This window comes from Patiria miniata, unplaced genomic scaffold (genome assembly GCF_015706575.1).
Source record: "Patiria miniata isolate m_02_andy unplaced genomic scaffold, ASM1570657v1 HiC_scaffold_29, whole genome shotgun sequence".
NCBI lineage: Eukaryota > Metazoa > Echinodermata > Asteroidea > Valvatida > Asterinidae > Patiria > Patiria miniata.
The window spans coordinates 10,238,235-10,257,177 of NW_024037068.1; the positions used below are offsets into that span (position 1 = coordinate 10,238,235).

Below are 18,943 nucleotides of genomic sequence, written 5' to 3' on the forward strand. Positions count from 1 at the left end.
GAAGTTTTAAGCGTGCGCAGGGTATGACCGAGTTCGCTTATTGCCTCAAAACTTTGAATTGTTTTAGACCTACCCTTAAAACGACAATTAAAGTAAAAACAAATATAAAAACTGCCATGGTTGATTTTTCAGGAATTTTCAAAAGAAAAAGGGTCTTTTTATTATAACTTCCAGTCTGATGATGTCATATGCCAAAAACTTCGCAAAAGTCTTAAGTGGGTCAAGGTCATCATATACACTAATATTTAGGCGATTCCGACAAACTTCGCCACAGACATCTATTCAAAGTACGTTTTTGAAAATGTTCAACCTGTCGCTAGAGGGTGCTCGAAGATTGCATGACATCATCGGTAAATGATTTGAAAAATACTATTTGCCAAGACACTAACACCGTTGAAAGCAAGTTCATATCTATTACCACTTTCAAATAATAAGCCACTTCCGGTTTTGGCCTTTTTCGACCGGAAGCAAGGGTCACGTGATTTCACGCACACTGAATGAAATAAAGACCTCAACCTATTCTACCACTTGCCAGCAAAAGAATGCTGCGGACGCGTATTGTTGATTTCTTATGCATTTTTAAATATTAAAAGTGTCACAATTTATTTGCCCATCAATAAACACCGGATGACGTCATCATGACGTCATCATTGCACAATGTTGTTTGAATTAGGGTCTTGGCTTGGACAAAGATTGGTGTAAATGAATTACTGGCAAAGAGTCAAAAATTTCCTTTGAAAATCGACATTTTTTTTTTAACTTCCGTGTACAAAGTCTATTGGAAAAAATAAATATTCAAAAATCTATAATAAATTAGTCGATGACGTCACCATGACGTCAATCTTCGGGGCACATCTTTACTATAGGGACTATGCTTATGCTAACTTTGAATGATGTCTGACAAAGATTAATGCCAAAAGTGGCGTGTAGAAAAAACGTGTACAAAGTCTATGGGATTTTGGCGACAAAAAGAAATAAAAAAAAAAAAAAAAAAAAAAATCAGAACAAAAAGAAAGGCTTTTTCGCAAAATTGCGAAAAAGCCAAAAATCAAGACAAAAAGAATGCCTTTTTCGCAAAATTGCGAAAAAGCCAAAAATGAGAACAAAAAGAAAGGCTTTTCCGCTTTTTTGCGGAAAAGCCAAAAAAAAAAAAAAATGAGAACAAAAACAAAGGCTTTTCCGCACTATGCGGAAAAGCCAATGAGAACAAAAACAAAGGCTTTTCCGCAACTTTGCGGAAAAGCCAAGAAGAAAGAAACTAGAACTGCATGTCTGTCGAAACAGAACACAGGGCTTTTTCGCTTTCTTTTATGTAGGAGAATTTCTTCACCGCACAATTTTGAAGTGATTGCTATGAAGCCCGGGAAGGGACAGGGTGGAATTTTTTTTGGAGTTTGCTCATTCGTTCGCACGAATTACTATTTCTTTCGCACGAATTACTAATTCGTGAGAACGAATTAGTAATTCGTGGGAACGAATTAGTAATTCGTTCGCACGAATTAGTAATTCGTGGGAATGACACAATTCGTGCGAACGAATTACTTATTCGTTCCCACATTTACTAATTCGTGGGAACGAATTAGCAAACTCCAGTAATTCGTTCGCACGAATTACCAATTTGTTCGCACGAATAACTAATTCGTTCCCACGAATTAGTAATTCGTGCGAACGAAATAGCAATTCGTGCGAACGAAATAGCAATTCGTGCGAACGAATTACTAATTCGTGCGAACGAATTAGCAATTCGTGCGAACGAATAAGCAATACGTGCGAACGAATGAGTAATTCGTGTAAACGAATTAGGAAATTCCAAAAAAAAAATCCACCATGTCCCTTCCCGGGCTTCATAGATTGCCGTAAACTTCGCTAGAGACATCAACAGTATGACAATGTGGCGCTTGGAAGGTCCGCGCCCTCATGACCACGTGCGTGTGTGGTGTATGGGATTGGGAAGCAGGCGATGCCGAATCTGGTCAATGTACATGTATACACGCACACACTTGCGGTTTATGCTTGGATGAGTCGACTCGGCATTTTTTACACTTTCTGCCGCAACTTGCGCAAGGGTATTTTTTGCCGACGCCGCGTCAACTGTGTGAACAATTTGACAAGCTTGGAACTTGGCACTGTTGAGGCAAATATTTACGCTATCATTTAATGGGCAATTCAAGATTATATCTGTACGGATTGATTTTTTAGCAATTTTTGAAAAAGGAAAGGTCTTTTTAACGTAACTTCCGGTCTGATGACATCATCGCTCGAAGATTGCATGACGTCATCGGTAGATGATTTGAAGAATACTATCAGCCAAGAGACTAACACAGTTGAAAGCAAGTTCATATCTTTTAACACTTTCATATAATAAGCCACTTCCGGTTTTGGCCTTTTTCGACCGGAAGCAAGGGTCACGTGATTGCACGCACACTGAATGAAATAAAGACCTCAACCTACTCTACCACTTGCCGGCAACAGAATGCTGCGGACGCGTACGGTTGATTTCTTATGCATTTTTAAATATTAAAAGTGTCACAATTTAATTGCCTATAAATAAACACCGGATGACGTCATCATGACGTCATCATTACACAATGTTGTTTGAATTAGGGTCTTTGCTTGGACAAAGATTGGTGTAAATGAATTACTGGCAAAGAGTCGAAAATGCCCTTTGAAAATCGACATTTTTTTTTTAATTTCTGTGTACAAAGTCTATGGGAAAAATTAAATATTCAAAATTCTATAATAAATTGCGTGTCACCATGACGTAATGATTCGGCACACATCTGCAGGTGATGTTCTAAGTATGTGCCAGGTTTGAAGGAAATCGGAATTGTTTGAAGGCCAAAAGTGGCGTGTAGAAAAAACGTGTACAAAGTCTATGGGATTTTGTGCAAAAAAGAAGTGGAAGAAGAAGAAGAGGAAGAGGAAGAAAGAAAAAAAATCAGAACAAAAAGAAAGGCTTTTCGCAAGAATTGCGAAAAAGCCACACAAAAAAACCAGAACAAAAACAAAGGCTTTTCCGCAACTTTGTGGAAAAGCCAAAAAAAATTTAAAAATGAGAACAAAAACAAAGGCTTTTTCGCAAAAATTGCGAAAAAGCCAAAAATGAGAACAGAAAGAATGGCTTTTTCGCAAAATTGCGAAAAAGCCAAAAAAAGGAAAAAAAAAAAACTTTAACGAAAACAAGAGCTGTTCCCAATTGAAATTGGGAACAGCTAAAAAAAGGAAAAAAAAAAACTTTAACGAAAACAAGAGCTGTTCCCAATTGAAATTGGGAACAGCTAAAAAAAAATAGAAATGTGTTTGCGGGCAATGCCATGTGAAAAGAAATCTCTTCCTGAAAGAAGTATGGATCTGAAAAGAACCGGTTTTCAAGAAGAGATCTCCCTCCACACGGCGCCATCCGAAACCCTTTTCACTTTAAAGCAAGAGATGAGAAAAAATGTCAACCCCCCCCCCCCCCAGTTAAAAATACACAAAGAACTAAAAGGACCCAGTACAGTTACTGTGGTCGGCAGAGGTGGCATCTTAGGGAATTGATCCAGCTATTTAATGACATTTCAACAACGCCAGACCTCAGAGATTCCGGTAGCTCGTCCCATTCACGAGCAATATGCACTAGAAAATGGAATACGACATAAAGACAATGTAATAATATAGCAAGGCATTTCGAAAAAATTTAAATGCACCCCCCCCCCCCCTCCCAAAAAATAATAATAATTGCATAAAAGTACATTACAGTTAAAAATGGAAACTGCCAGCATGGTTGCATCTCTAAGGAATTAGCTGATTTAAAATAAATTCTTAAAATTTGGGCCAAATTTGCCGGATTCAGTGACCCAGCAAGATTAGCTGTCCAAACGCGCCATCACCACGGACTGCGTGTCAAAAGGAGTGGTAGATCTATATGAAATAAATTGTTCACAAGAAAACGTGTTTGTTGTTAACTTAATATAAGCTACCCTGAGCCAACGTGTGTTAAAATCCCAATGCATAGTTAAAGTGGCTGGGCTCTACCTTCCTCAATCACACGAGTATCCTGCTAGACCTCCCGCTGGATTTGAAAGGGCCGGCAAGGGTTTAAAGCAGGGAGAATGTGTGATTCCGCTGTTCCCATTCCGGGTGGGTTGGATCGATTGGTTCTTTCAGTGTCCTTTCAGTGAATGAAGCATTTCCTGCTGCATCAATAAGGATAACAGTTGTGGTCCTGAAAAAAATGTAAAAAAGAAAGAAAGAATAAAAAAAACTCAGAACAATTTGTCCCCCCAGTCCCCCCCCCCCCCCCCCCCCCCGCGTTGTCTCCCCCCAACTGAACATTTGTAAGTCCTATCAGCAACCATAGTTTACATGTGTAACAGAAATTGGGCACACCCCACTTTAATCCAGCCCCCTTCCCCCTCATACAAACTTCAAATGCAATGCCTGTTTTAAATAGGAGTACATACCTTGTTCCACATGTGTTTGACTTGATGAACACCAATTCCTTCAGTATTTCTTTGAACTTAGTGAAGTCCATGTCTTCTGTGGAAATGTCTGCACAGGGCACAAGCCTGGCAAGCCAACAACATGTATTTGTATTAGGGGTGTGCATCGGAACCGGGAACCCGAGTACACGACCGTTGATTTCAGGAACCGGTTCCAGATTATGGGATCAGGTACCAGTAACCAACTTTACAAATTACTTAGCAACTTCTCAGACAATGAAAAAGGAAAATTTGGAATGCCATTTGTGGGGAATTTTTTTAATGAAAACCAGGCTGTGTGCATTTTAAGGCACGTCAGATGACGCTCGTGACAGTTGCAGTTTAAACCGTAACGCTACCGTTAAAGACCGTAAAGACCTTCAGACAACTTCCAGGATTTGAACTTTGGGGTTGGGTTTCTTTTACGGATACCCGGGTACCCGTGTTTTTTACTTCAATAGGGTACCCGGTTTCTGTAGTACCCGTAACTGCACAACACTGATTTGTATTTTAGGAAGCAACTAAAAACATGGAACATTCCTGGTCCATCTGCAACGCTCCTATGGGCACACGGTGTATTGAGATATGAGAGAGGTAGCTGCTGTTATATCTAAATATACGTAGTCTCTAGATTTGAAACCCCAATTACAAATCTATAATACTGCATAATTTTTCATGCAGGCATGCAACTGGGAAATAACAACAAAAAAGAAAATTCCAAGTATTATAAGACTTTACACTGTGTTTGTCAATTTTTAACAGGAGGGGGATGCTACTTGTCCTTACTCGTAGCAGGAGCTGAATTGCGAAGGACGCGGCTACAACATGGTCGAGCCGAAGGCACGTAAAGCATAAAGGCAGCCGCCATATGACCCAGGTCTGACCACGGATCACAGCCAGAGATCGAAAGTGTTGATTTTTGCGGAGGGAGAAAGACTGGAGAGCCTGTAGAAAAACCCTCGTGGCACAGGAGAGAATCAATGAACAACTCTACTCACATATGACCTGAGCCGGGAACGGAGCCCGGGCCCAGCAGTGAGAGGCATAAGCATAAAGTAAAAAAAAATCAGCTGATCTGAGAAAATATTGCCAGCCTGCATATGACATCATACTAATTGCATCCAAACTGTTAAGCTTAATGTAGCGGCAGCACATTTTTCACTACATGCACGGACTGAATGAAACACAAAAGATGATGTCACGGAAATTCCATCTACATAATTCTAGTACAGAATATGCAAGAAATGCATGCAAACTAATAATGTATGATCATGTACAGGGTGACCGAAAACAAAGCTGTGCAAGCAGATATCGTTAATTTCTCAAAAAGTATCTAACATGAGTATTTCATTTTGATGGAGGACATTAATTATACTGTTGTGTATAATCAGTGAAAATGTCATGGAAACCCATTCATGCAAACCAGAGCTGCAACAGATTATAGAAGGATGTGTTTTTCAACCATTCCAATGGGAATTACACATCGCATTGGAAATCGCTCAACCGTAACTCTGCAATGGGTCTTTTCATTAACTGTGTAACAGCTGTGTGGTTAATAATAATAATAATAACGGAGTCTTATATAGCGCACGTATCTACCAACAATTAGGTACTCAAGGCGCTAGAAATTATGTCAATTATTAAAGAAAGGTAAATAAAGGGTGATTTCTAAAAGGTTACGTAACACTTTATTTTGAATGAAACTACATGTACACAGACATGTTCACGTTGGCAGGCGATCCTCGTCAAAATTTTCCTTGGAGATACATGTAGTTCAAGGTGTAACACTGGCGTTTGCAACAACAGATTATTAAAGCTGAAGTTCAGAATATACTTAGATCACTTAAGTGTTCAACTACTCCAGAAATAACAACTTGGAGAAATCCCTAGAAATTGATATAAATACACAGATTTGGGGAAATTCTCGAACGATTTCTTCCAGACTTGAAGGTCAGCTTTACCAGTAACCAGTATTGACGTTTTGGCATCGATGATGGCGATTTTTTCACTGACATGAAGTTAGAATTTCTTCTTCCGTTTTAATTTAACATGTCAATCATACTGAGCATATTTTCTGAGAAACACAACGTTCAAAAGGCCATTTTTGGGGGGTGCATGAATTTCACTGCTCTGTTACAGTGTCTACGTACGTAATCGGATTAGCTTTGCTTAAATCAGCGATATACGCTATGCCTTCACAACCATATGGCTGGTAAATCAAACTGGAACGGATAAAAAAGACTTTGCCATTTATGATCTGTTGTAATTCTGGTTTGCATGAATGGATTTTATCAAATTTTTGCTGTGATTATAAAGAAGGGTACAAACAATACACTCCAACATGAAATGCTGATGTTGGATACTTTTTGAGAAATTTAAAGACGTCAACTTGCACAACTTTTTTTAGGGTCAACAAAGAGAGATATACATTGTGTACTTACGGTACATCGCGTGCCATCATTGCCATTAACTCTCCTGTTAGTTCTTCTTTGGAAAGGCTGTGTGCCTTTTGGACGATTTTCTCGAGTTCTGTTCGTACATGATCTGTCCTTGGCCATGACGTGTTGATTGTGTGGTTTGAGAATGTATGTATACCTGGAAAACAAAGGAACGAACTTTTAAAACCAGTTCATGCTGTGGCCTCGTGGTCTGGAGCATTGAATTTGTGGTCTGCGGGTAACTCTGCAGGTTGTGGGTTCAAAGCCAGACTGGGGTTGTGGTGCGTGTGCCCTTGGGCAAGGCACTTTGTAACTCATTGCTTCTCTCCACCCAGGAGTAAATGGGTACCTGTCAGGGCAGAGATTGTTATTGTGGTTGATTTAGCTGCTTTGTGCCGAAATGGCAGCATCGAGCTGTATACTCCCCCAGGGAGCTAAGCATGGGCGTCGCGAGGGGGGGGGGGCAAGGGGGCACTTCCCCCCCCCCCTGGAAAAGAAAAAAAGAAAAGAAAAAAGAAAGGAAGAAAAAAAGAAAAAGAAACTAGAGATGTGTTTGTGGACAAACACAAGCTGTTTTGGCTTTTTTTTATGTGACAAGGACATGAGAAGATGACTTCAATTAGTGCATGTAAAATTTCATCGCAATCGGTCGAATACTTGCAGAGATAAAGGGCCATGATGCACTGTTAGGGCGCCCCACAAGACAACTGATGACGTAATCACGACTTAACCTATATGTTCCACATATAGCACATTCCAGTATGCAAGGTTAGGGCGCCCACATATGACGACCACGGAAGGGATGATGACGCCACTTACATTTTCACACATAGCACTTCCCAATATGAGGGCAAAGAAAGTTTCAACCCAATCGGACCCATGCATAAGATATAGGGCGGCAAATGATGCCATGGTAGGGCGCCCTCACATGACGACCGATGATGTCCTCTTGACTTCACCTATATTCAGGTGTATAACTAATCCAAGTTTGTGTGAATGCAAATTAATTAAGTTTCAACCCAATCGGACGCATACATGTAATTGTGGAGATATTAGGCTAGAAATGATGCAAAGTGAGAGCGCCCTCACATGACAGCTAAGGACATCACGATGATTTCAGCTATATTATCAAATACATGTATAACAGATCCCAATATGAGAGAATGCCAATCAATCCAATCGGACCCATACTTGCGGAGATATGGGGCTGCACATCATGTAAAAATAGGGCGCCCTCACATGAGAACCGATGATGTCACAATGACGGCACCTATATTTTCATATGAAAGACACCCCAATGTGAGGGCATGCAAAGTTTCAAGGCAATCAGACCTATACATACAAAGCTACAGGGCTGCAAAGAATACAAAGCTAGGGCGCCCTCAATGACACCTGATGACGACAACATGATGACAACCTTCTAAGACCATCTGGGGCTGGTGATATGTGTGTCTGCCAAGTCTGAAGTCAATCAGATCTATGAAAAAGCCAAAATGTACTAATTGAAGGAAAACGTGTACAAAACCTATGGAGAATCGAACATTTTAGTTCTGTAGATCATAGACCTATAAAGGAATAAAATGCCGCTTTAAGGGACTTCACATGACATTTGATGATGATGTCACTTCAATTTCAATCTATAACACATCCATGTCAATATGCATACCAAGTTTTAACCCAATCAGACTTGTACTTCCGAAGTTCAGTTTGAAGAAAAACCTGTACAAAACCAATAGGGAAATAATGCATCTTTAATGTGATGTAACCTGACACCTCATGATGCCACGATGACGAATTTCTTCTAGGACCATCTATGGGTAGTGGTCTAAGTGTGTACCAAGTATATAGTCGATCAAATTTACGAAAGTGCCAAAGTGGAACCTTTTAAAAAGTGTACAAAACCTATGGGGAAAATGTGCATCTTTAATGTGAAGTAACGTGACACCTGATAACGTCACGATCACGAATTTCTTCAAGGACCATCTGTGGGTGATGGTATAGGTGTGTACCAAGTGTAACGTCCATCGGATTTACGAAAGTGCCGAAATGGAGCGTTTTAAAACATGTACAAACCCTATGGGGAAAAATACATCTTTAATGTGACGTATCCTGACACTTGATGGCGTCACGATCACGAATTTCTTCGAGGACCATATGTGGGTGATGGTCTAAGTATGTATCAAGTCGGAGGGCAATCGGATTTACGAAAAGGCCAAAGTGGAGTGTTTGAAAACGTGTACAAAACATATGGGGAAAAATGCATCTATGTGACGTAACCCGACACCTGATGATGTCACGGTCACGAATTTCTTCTAGGACCATCTGTGGGTGGTGGTCTAAGTATGTACCAAGTCTGAAATCGATCGAAGTGGACTGCCAGAAGAAACGTGTGTTAAACCTATGGAGAAAAAGTCTGAAAGAGGAGAAAAAAAAACTAGAGCTGTATGTCTGTTTGCAAACAGAACACAGGGCTTTTTCGCATTTTACAAATATTTGTTTCGTTTGTCCTTTTGCAGTCACTTTTCAGAGTGCTTCATGCAGTTAAAGGTTGTTCAAAACGCTTAGAATAATTCCTAAAGTATAATTTTATCAAATGATGTCACTTGCCCTGCAATGACGTCATCCTTAAGACCCTTCTCAATGCACATTTTGTCATTGCGATTTTGGTTTGAACCAAGTTTAATGTCAATCCGATGAAAGAAAGTGTGCAATTTGTAGAAACAGAATAAAATTGTAAATATCTAAAAAATATAAAAACCAAACGATGACGTCATCGTGACGTCACTTTAAAATTTGTATACTAGTACCATTATTTACCTACACACTAAGTTTCATGACAGTCAGACCTTTCCTTATATGCATTTTTAGAAATTGCATTTTTATGAGGTCATATTGATGTCAGATATTTTTTTTCAAAATTTTGTGCAAATACCTTTTACCTAACAGACCAAATACACAAAGAATTTTGAATTTTGCATGTTACGTTCATGAGATATGGCTAAAAGGTCAAAAAACTTCAAACATTCATATAAAATCTCCGGATGACGTCATCGTGGTGTCACCTATTTTTTGTTACCTATAACACATCCCGGTCTAGCCGCATACCAGGTTTCAACCCAATCAGACTTACAGTTCTGTAGATATAGGACTTCATAATATGCACGTAAATTTTCAAAAATCAATAAAAAAAATTAGGTGATGACGTCATCATGACGTCATAGTCTTGGCATATTTTTGTATGAGGGTCTTCCTTAGCTGTAACATTGATGGCAATTCCAGATCGCCAAGTTATAGAAATGGTGGCTTGAAAACGTGTACAAAGTCAATGGGCTAACACGTGTACAAAGTTAACGGGCTAAAGAAATCCCACTGCAGAAAAATTGCACCTTTAAATTTGTAATTTGCCTTTGAACTGAAACATTTTTATGAAATATTACTTGATATTCTGACCCTTAGGAATATGTTCAATTGAATGACAGCGTGAAAAAATACGATATCTCTTTCCTTCTCATAGTAATTCTCGGCTGAAGTTCAGAACTACTCAGTAAGATATCAGTGTTGTATAGGAAAAGACTTGTGGAAAATCCCACTGCAGAAAAACTGCACCTTTAAATACGTAACATAGGGCTTTTCGGCATTATGTTTTTCTATTATACGTCCCTGACTATGCGCATGCATGAACATAAAATCTGTCAAAGTTAGCCGACAATTGGCTAAAACGGTCACTGTGATGTGGACAGGATTTGACCTCGGCAACACGTGCTCTGCAGGCTGAATGACATACGATGTATCGACAATTAAAGTAAAAACTAACATAAAAACTGCCATGGTTGATTTTTCAGGAATTTTCAAATGAAAAAGGGTCTTTTTATTATAACTTCCGGTCTGATGACGTCATTCGCCTAAAACTTCGCACACGTCTTAAGTGGGTCAAGGTCATCATATTCACCAATATTTAGGCGATTCCGACAAACTTCGCCACAGACATCTATTCAAAATACATTTTTGCAAATTTTCAACCTGTCGCTAGAGGGCGCTCGAAGATTGCATGACGTCATTGGTAGATGATTTGAAGAATACTTTTAGCCAAGAGACTAACACCGTTTAAAGCAAGTTCATATCTATTACCATTTTCAAATAATAAGCCACTTCCGGTTTTGGCCTTTTTCGACCGGAAGCAAGGGTCACGTGATTTCACGCACACTGAATGAAATAAAGACCTCAGCCTACTCTACCACTTGCCGGTAACAGAATGCTGCGGACGCGTACGGTTGATTTCTTATGCATTTTTAAATATTAAAAGTGTCACAATTTAATTGCCTATAAATACACACCGGATGACGTCATCATGACGTCATCATTACACAATGTTGTTTGAGTTAGGGTCTTTGCTTGGACAAAGATTGGTGCAAATGAATTACCGGCAAAGAGTCAAAAATGCCCTTTGAAAATCGACAATTTTTTCTTAAATTTCTGTGTACAAAGTCTAGGGGAAAAATTAAATATTCAAAAATCTATAATAAATTAGTCGATGACGTCAAGATGACGTCAATCTTCGGGACACATCTTTGCTATAGGGATTATGCTAATATGCAAACTTAGAATGATGTATGACAAATATAAAAGCCAAAAGTGGAGGCCAGAAAAAACGTGCACAAAGTCTATGGGGTTTAGGTGACAAAAAGAAGAAAGAAGAAAGAAGATGAAGATGAAAAACAAAAAAAATGAGAACAGAAAGAATGGCTTTTTCGCAAAATTGCGAAAAAGCCAAAAAAAAAAAAAAAATGAGAACAAAACAAAGGCTTTTCCGCACTATGTGGAAAAGCCAAAAATCTTAACGAAAACAAGAGCTGTTTCGGTGTGTACACCGAAACAGCTAAAAAGAAAAGAAAAAGCAGCGCGAAGTCATGGTGGTGTAAATTTAATGAGTTGGGGGGGGGGGCAAAATGTCCCTGCCCCCCTCTAAAACTGAGAAATCGAGAATGTGTTGAGAAATACAGGCATTTTTTTGCAAAAATATGTTTTGCCCCCTCTAGAGAAAATCCTGGCGACGCCCATGGAGCTAAGATTGTATTTGGAATATTTCATTGGCCTAAGATCCTGGGTAATAATAATGTAAAGTGCTTTGATATTAGTTAAAATCAGTATTTATTACCTGTTACATTGTCAATGCAACTCGAGTTCCGAGTCCAAGTCACAGAAAATGGGTCTCGAGTCGGATTGGCTAGCCCCCCCCCCCAAAAAAAAAAAATCCATAAAAAATGTAAGAATGTGACGTACATGCGAACGTTCTCACCCAAAAGAAAATAGTGAGAAGAGTGCATTGGACACTTTTAGTTAATATAGTGTGCCTGATTGTAGGATGTTATCAGTGCTCCCCATTGAAAATATGGCACGACCCCCCCCCCCCCCCCCCCCCCCTACCTATTGATTTTCGGAGGCTTAAGTGTCCGGAGAAAATAACCGGTCTACACTTCAGCACGCCTCCCTGAAAAAAATTCTGGATCCACCCTGCTAGCTCCACCCAAAAAAATGTTGGCTCTAGAACCGCGCCTGCTACAGGTTTGTGCAAATTTACATGTACATTAAAACTGGCTAGCGCAGTGCATATCTTTCACTTGCCCAAACCAGTGCAGTGCAGTGCACATTATGTGTACATTTTGTACTTCAGTGGCTTGCATAAAATACAGTTACTCCACAGAGTCCATATTTTAAGTCAATATATTAACAAGCATATAAGTCTAAGAAACAGCAACAACCTCGGTTCAGTTTGATGGGGTCTTTCCACTCCGGGGCATAATTTGTGTAGTAGTTAGCATCTATGCTTCCATTATTCCTAAAAACAAAAGTCAAAGTAAAAATAAAAACAATGTGAAATGCGATTTTGGGTTTTGCTCTTCACCAACGTATTTTATAAACACTGTACGTTCAGTGTTGTCTCCAGAGATTGCGCGCTAAAGTCACTCGGATGGGACTCGAACCCACGACCTTCTACTTTCTAGAGCAGACGTCTTACCACTCAATCACCTTCTTATGATTGTGAAATGCAGAGATTATTTTTACAGCACGACTTTCTGTCTTGCCCAATGCAATTTTTGTTTAGCATAGCCTGGCTTCCTTACCCAAGTTCCACAGTGATGAGATTGAAGCCGTTGTATGAATCGCATTCCTTTGCTATGCCTTGGAGGTAGGTCTGGCCATCCATGCTACCTTCCAGAAAGTCCGACACAAGGAAGCCTGTGTGAAAAGAAAAGTGCAGAGCCATTTGAGAAATTTTATTGAAAACTTTCTAATTACAATTCAATGCCAGACACTTTAAAAAGTCCCAAGGGAAAATCCTACAAGAGAGTTGGATTTTAAAGAGAGTTGGTAACATTCCAAGAAAATGGAAATGTGCCAAACTCTGCTACATTGTTCCAACCCTACCAGTTTTTTTCTTCACTTTCCTTTCTCCACTTTAGGACTCATGATTTCCAGAACTTCCTGACATTTTCAAAAAGGGAAGATCCAAAAACCGTTCACCACCCCATTTCTTTTAACCACCCAAAACATTTCCAGTTAATAACACTGGACTAAAGTTGATTAATTTTTTGTTCAACAAAGAAGTTTCAATATTTATCTCCCAAACAGTGTATCTGTACCCTACCAATTGAGCTATATCCAGCTTCGTGTTAGGCCAAAAAAAAAATCTTCCCTATCTGGTATGGAGCTTGCCCAAAAAGTGGTGCGGCGACACAGCTTTTTTTTCTATTTTTTTTCTTCAAATGTCGGCTGATGACTGCATATGGTGCCCAACTATATTGAAAATATATGGGAGCCAAGAGAGGCCACATAAAGCTTATACTCGATCATAACCCCATCGAAAAACATGTTAAAATTGTGCAGCAGCAGGATTCCAGTCAAACCAGTGAGCTTGGTGGTTTTGAGACATCATCTTACATTGAAAACAAAAATTTTTAATGTTGCTGACGCACATGGCTACGGCGACGCGCACGCATACCAGAAACCGGAGACTTTTTTTCTGGCCTTTGGGGGATCCCTATTTTGTTTACGATTATTCTGATGAGGGCTTATCAGATGTGAAAAGTGACTCCACGTTTCTGTGTCTATCTACACGTTTATTTGGCTAGTTAAGAGTCTGTTTCAGTAGCCTGATAATGTAACCAGTCAATGTTTCCAGAATTTGCTGTGAGCCCCACCCTCGAGTGATTTGTGTACATTTCTCACGGTGCCTTTGACAGAGTTTGACTGAGCTGTTGTGGTCACCAGACAAAAACTCATGATCTAATTGGTCAATGCATACTCTTTGATTGACGGGCAGGTGGGTCACCTGTTCAACATACTCACCTCTTCCTTTAGCATCACGGTTAATCCCGTCAGGTTGCAGGATATTAAGAAGCATGGCCAGCCGGCCCGATCGGCTCATACCTAGCCAGGTACCTCCCTCCTTGCCTACAAACATATCCTGACCTGAAAAACACAAGAACTAATGAATGAACGGAAAAGTGAAGATCTAAAGTTGAAGCCCTACGGCCAAGGGAGGGTGTGGTTCAGGGGTTCGGGTTTGTGACTCATGATCAGAGAGTCAGGGGTTCGAATCCAGCTGCTGGTCATACGCTGTGTCCTTGGGCAAGCCACTTCACCCCCACTTGCCTCTGTCCACCCAGGAGCACTGTGGGGAGTGCGGCCTCGTGGTTATAGGTTCGTGACTCATGATCAGAGAGTCAGGGGTTCAAATCCAGTTGCTGGACATGTGTTGTGTCCATGGGCATGCCACTTCATCCCCACTTGCCTCTCTCCACCTAGGAGTGTAAATGGGTACCGGCATTAGCTGGGGAGTAACCTGCGATAGACTAGCATCCCGTCCAGGGGGAATAGAAATATCAGGCATGCAACTGGGAATTTAGAAAAACATGAGGAAACCCCAACCCACACAAGACTTTGTGCAGTATTTTTCAATTCGTAATGACATTCATGTGAAGTGAAAAACGAGGACATCAGCAGATCCAAGGAAAAGTTGCATGCCTGAAATATTCTCAGTAGTTTCATGCTACTGAAACCAGAAATAAACGCCGGCCTGATGGGCCACTTTGGCTCTTGACAGACTTAACTTCTTCTTTTTTTATCATGCAGCCTAGACAATTATTGTGACAGAATGGCACTTTAGCAAGCCACTTTGGAGTGATAACAGACGAACAACCGGTCAGTTTTCAATGATTCCAAAATTACACTTTTCCAATCTCAAATTTGTGTCTGTCAGAGAGAGGGCCATTTCAGCTGGAATCCTCTTTTACTTGACCGATCGACTCATTGACTATCACTTGGAAATGGTTATTATACAAATAATGTTAATGAGAGCAATGGTAAGAATAATTTCCTGACGTGACAGATGGATTGTTTCATTCCACGGCAACAATGGCAACGCTGACTTTCCAGTACCCGGATCTAGGTCTAGCAGCCAGCTGGGGCCAATTTCATAGAGCTGCTTAAGCACAAAATTTGCTTAAGCACAAAAAAAACTTTGTTTTATAATCAGGTTACCCACCAAAACTCCATGAGATTGTTATGCTAAGTAAACAACAGCTAGTATACCAGTCATAAGCAATGTACATGGAATGGCGTTTTGGCCGGTGATGAACTGATTATAATGCAAGGGTTTTTTGTGATTTTAAAAGCAAATTTTGTGCTTTAGCAGCTCTATGATATGAAATTGGCCAGAGCTCAGGTCACATGGGTCAGTGAGGGCCCACGTATGTTTCAGCCGCTCATTTAGTTTGCGCGCATGCGCACTCAAAATATGAAATACTGATAATCAGCAAACATGGATGCCTGCGGTCGCAGTTTGACCCACTGAAGTATCGGTCAACATCACGCTCGAAGAACTTTGATAAATTTTTCTTTCCACGTGGACAGGAATTTCAGGCAATCAAAGTCACTTTTGCAAACCTTAGCGCAAAAAAAACAGAGAGTATTTGATGCATTTTTTTTGTTTTTCCGTGTCGTGTAGTACGAAAATATTGGGTCACAAATTCAAAACAGGCGACAGTTTAGGGGATAATTTTTCAGTTTTCCCGAGTAATTGTAAACTTGTCTTCACTGAAAAATGGTAAAAGATGCCATGGAAAGTGCGATGTTTAAATATCATTTAAGTCGGAAACCGTTTCAATGAGAAAAGTAAGGTCTCACGTTATACGTTTTTTCGTTGAATGTAACGTTACTGTGCACGTACCTGTACACAGACCCTGCGGGAATCTGGCCCTTAAACATGGCTAGCCACGCGCCGCGCGCGGCGCTCCGTTTGTAATCTTTCGACGCGTTGGCAAATAAATGTATACATTTAACTGAAACGATTTACAACTGACTGGTTCCCGCCCCTGAAATGCAGTTAAGTACGATCACAGAGGGCACTGGGACCAGTTTATTTGTGCACGAAGCTTTCAAAATGGGTTTACTCGAAAAATGACGATTTTTATAAGCTACAGGTTTCCTTCTTACATCAAATCACCTGTAAAATGATAATAATCTATCATCCTTTCCGATGGTACTACGGCTGATCTAAGGTAAACCCGGCAAATTGTCAAAATGTGTAAACCAGACTCAAAAGCGAAAGATTTTTTTCCTTTTCATTTTGTACGTTTTTTGTCCATAATTATTGGGGTTTTTTATATTTGAAAAGGTTTTTAGCGCCGTTACCACACTGTAGAGACAATTTATATCTTTGTTCACTTGGTCTACTGATAATTTTTGGTTTGAATCATCTTTTAAGTACGTTTGAAAAGGATACATTTTAAGACATGAAAACCAGACAATCGTTCAGTGCGTCGTCTGCTACCGCTCTTTGCAAGCCGACGACGCGGAGGAAACCATTGCGCATGCGTGAGAAGACGAACTAAAATGCACGCACGGTCTATGGGGCTGAAACATACGTGGGCCCTCTATAGACATTTATCCTGCTGCAACCATTTCAGTCATGTTCCCTGTATCCAATAACAGTGCTGAATGATGTTTTTTTGTGCAAAAAGAAAAAGGAACCAGACTATTTTTCCTTCCAACCTCATTTTGGTTACGTTGATTTGAATGGAAAAATCAAGATGGCGGTAACATGATAATGGTCTATTGTGTATCGTTCAGATTTCTCCATCTTACCACTTATGATGTCAGAATTCCTGTCCCAGAACTCGGCTGGTTTGGTGGGCCTCTTGTAAATCTCATCTCGGTTGAAGGCGAGCATGAGACGATATCCGCCATTCCCGGGGTCTGGGTTTAACACAAACGCCGTCAGACACATACGTGCACTGTAGCGTCTTTTAGGTCTCTGCAGAGTTCTTGAGGGAATGACGAGTTGGCACACGAAATGAAGGTTAAACCAGTAACACTTTATTTAAAGGGAATATACAACATTTGCAAACATCGAGAAAAAAACTACCAAGTTTTTGCGAAATACCTTAATAGGATGTTGGTAAATGACAGCCTGAAGCATCCTGTAAAATTATGGCACCTGGTATACTGTCATTTTCAAGAAAAGTGGGATTTTTGTATCAATTTCCAACGCTGATCGGCCGATCAGCGTTGGAAACAACTGGCTTTTTTTCAAATACTGGCCCCAATTGACCATTGCACTTGTTTGCAATCGATTACAAACCTATGAACGGGTACGAGCCAGCTAGACTGGTTCCCTGACCTTACAATTCCCCAATGTATGTAAACTGCTCTGTTTCTTCTTATATGGAGTCAGGGAACCAGACTACAGGAAAATGATCGTTTTTCTTGGTTTTTATAGCATTTTCGAACCCAAAACCTCCAAAAAGTCAGTGCAACTATATTTGCTTTATATTTCCAACCCCCCAATTCCATCCATTTCTGAAAATTACAGCAAAAGCAAATGATGTATATTCCCTTTAACTCTCTTTCAGCTGTTGTTGGTGCAGTGTTCGTAATCAACGGGACCTGTAAAAGAAGTGTTACAATTACGATCTCTCGTGCCTTAGTTCCGGCAACTCCCCATCAATTACTTAATTTTAAAAACGTTTCCTAGAACTTCCTGGATTCTCATACAGCCTTGGGGGCAAGCTCACAATTTTGTTTTCCAAATTTCTCTTGGAAGTTTAAGTTTTGTCAAAAATTATTGCCTAAAATGTTTTGCTGCAGGGGGGCGGACTATTTTTACGTTAGTGGCAAATTATTGATGTTCAAATTTAAACAAATTTGTCAATTCAAAGCATGCTGGACAGCTTGTGGTAATTTTTATAGATTGTATATGCATTGTACAGAGTTTTGTTTTGCAATTTCAGTAAACGTACTACATGAACCGGTATGTTAACAAGACAAGACAAAAAATCTAACAAATATTAAGAGAGAAACCAAATTAAAATTACAAAAATGAAAACGAAAAAAAAAAAACCAGAAAATTAAAAAGGAAATCATTGGTTCTTTATTTTGCCAACCCCCCAGTGTCTATTCACCATAAGGCGTTAGACCAATATATAAGCACACAGCATTAAAATGATTTATTTATAACATTAAGTCATAATTTTGTTACAGTCCTATACAGGGTGGCCCAAAAAAAGAGAACTACGTACTTTCGCTACCCTGAAACTCAAACAACCTCTACCAACATGACCAATGCATGGGGAATTCTGATAAAAGAAAAATGATAGCAAGATCGCCTGATTCGGTCCAGTAGTTTTTGTTCTAGAGCCTATTTTGTGAAACAAAGTCGGGAGTCGTTTTGTCCCGTTGAATTACTAAACTGTGCCCGCGAATTTAGACTTCATTGGAATGAGGGATTAATAATACTGTTATGTAATAATCCCACCATGAAAGATACAGTGTGCTTCACAAAATAGGCTCTGCAGCAAAAACTACTCCACCGAATCAAGAGATCTCGGTATCATATTTCTTCTTAAAAGATTCTCCATCTATTAGTACAGGTGCTTTGCGTCTCAAGGTAGTGGAAGTATCGCCGTATCCGGTACTGGTGACAGCTTAAACCTTCAAGTTCATATTGAATAGATTTTATCAGCTCTGTAACTTAGTTTTGCATGC

At 39.8% G+C, this 18,943-nt stretch overlaps 1 protein-coding gene across 1 annotated transcript; it reads right to left on the bottom strand.

The window, feature by feature from the left end:
- Positions 1 to 3,499: 3,499 nt before the first annotated feature.
- Positions 3,500 to 17,277, bottom strand: LOC119736078 (transport and Golgi organization protein 2 homolog). Its single transcript, XM_038210086.1, has 7 exons — positions 17,045 to 17,277; positions 14,246 to 14,368; positions 13,021 to 13,135; positions 12,658 to 12,734; positions 6,902 to 7,055; positions 4,443 to 4,547; positions 3,500 to 4,204 (listed from the first exon to the last, which is right to left on the bottom strand). The coding sequence occupies exons 1-7, from the start codon at positions 17,184 to 17,186 to the stop codon at positions 4,078 to 4,080; spliced, it is 843 nt and encodes a 280-aa protein (XP_038066014.1). The 5' UTR covers positions 17,187 to 17,277; the 3' UTR covers positions 3,500 to 4,077.
- Positions 17,278 to 18,943: the final 1,666 nt, after the last annotated feature.

Excerpts from the sequence above, each read along its gene's own strand:
- LOC119736078 (XM_038210086.1), bottom strand. The coding sequence starts at position 17,186 with ATGTGTCTGACGGCGTTTGTGTTAAACCCAGACCCCGGGAATGGCGGA. Across the intron at positions 7,056-12,657 it reads CCCCATCAAACTGAACCGAG|GTATACATACATTCTCAAAC; the intron begins GTTGTTGCTGTT and ends TTTGTTTTCCAG. Across the intron at positions 4,548-6,901 it reads ATGATGGCACGCGATGTACC|GCTTGTGCCCTGTGCAGACA; the intron begins GTAAGTACACAA and ends TTGGCTTGCCAG.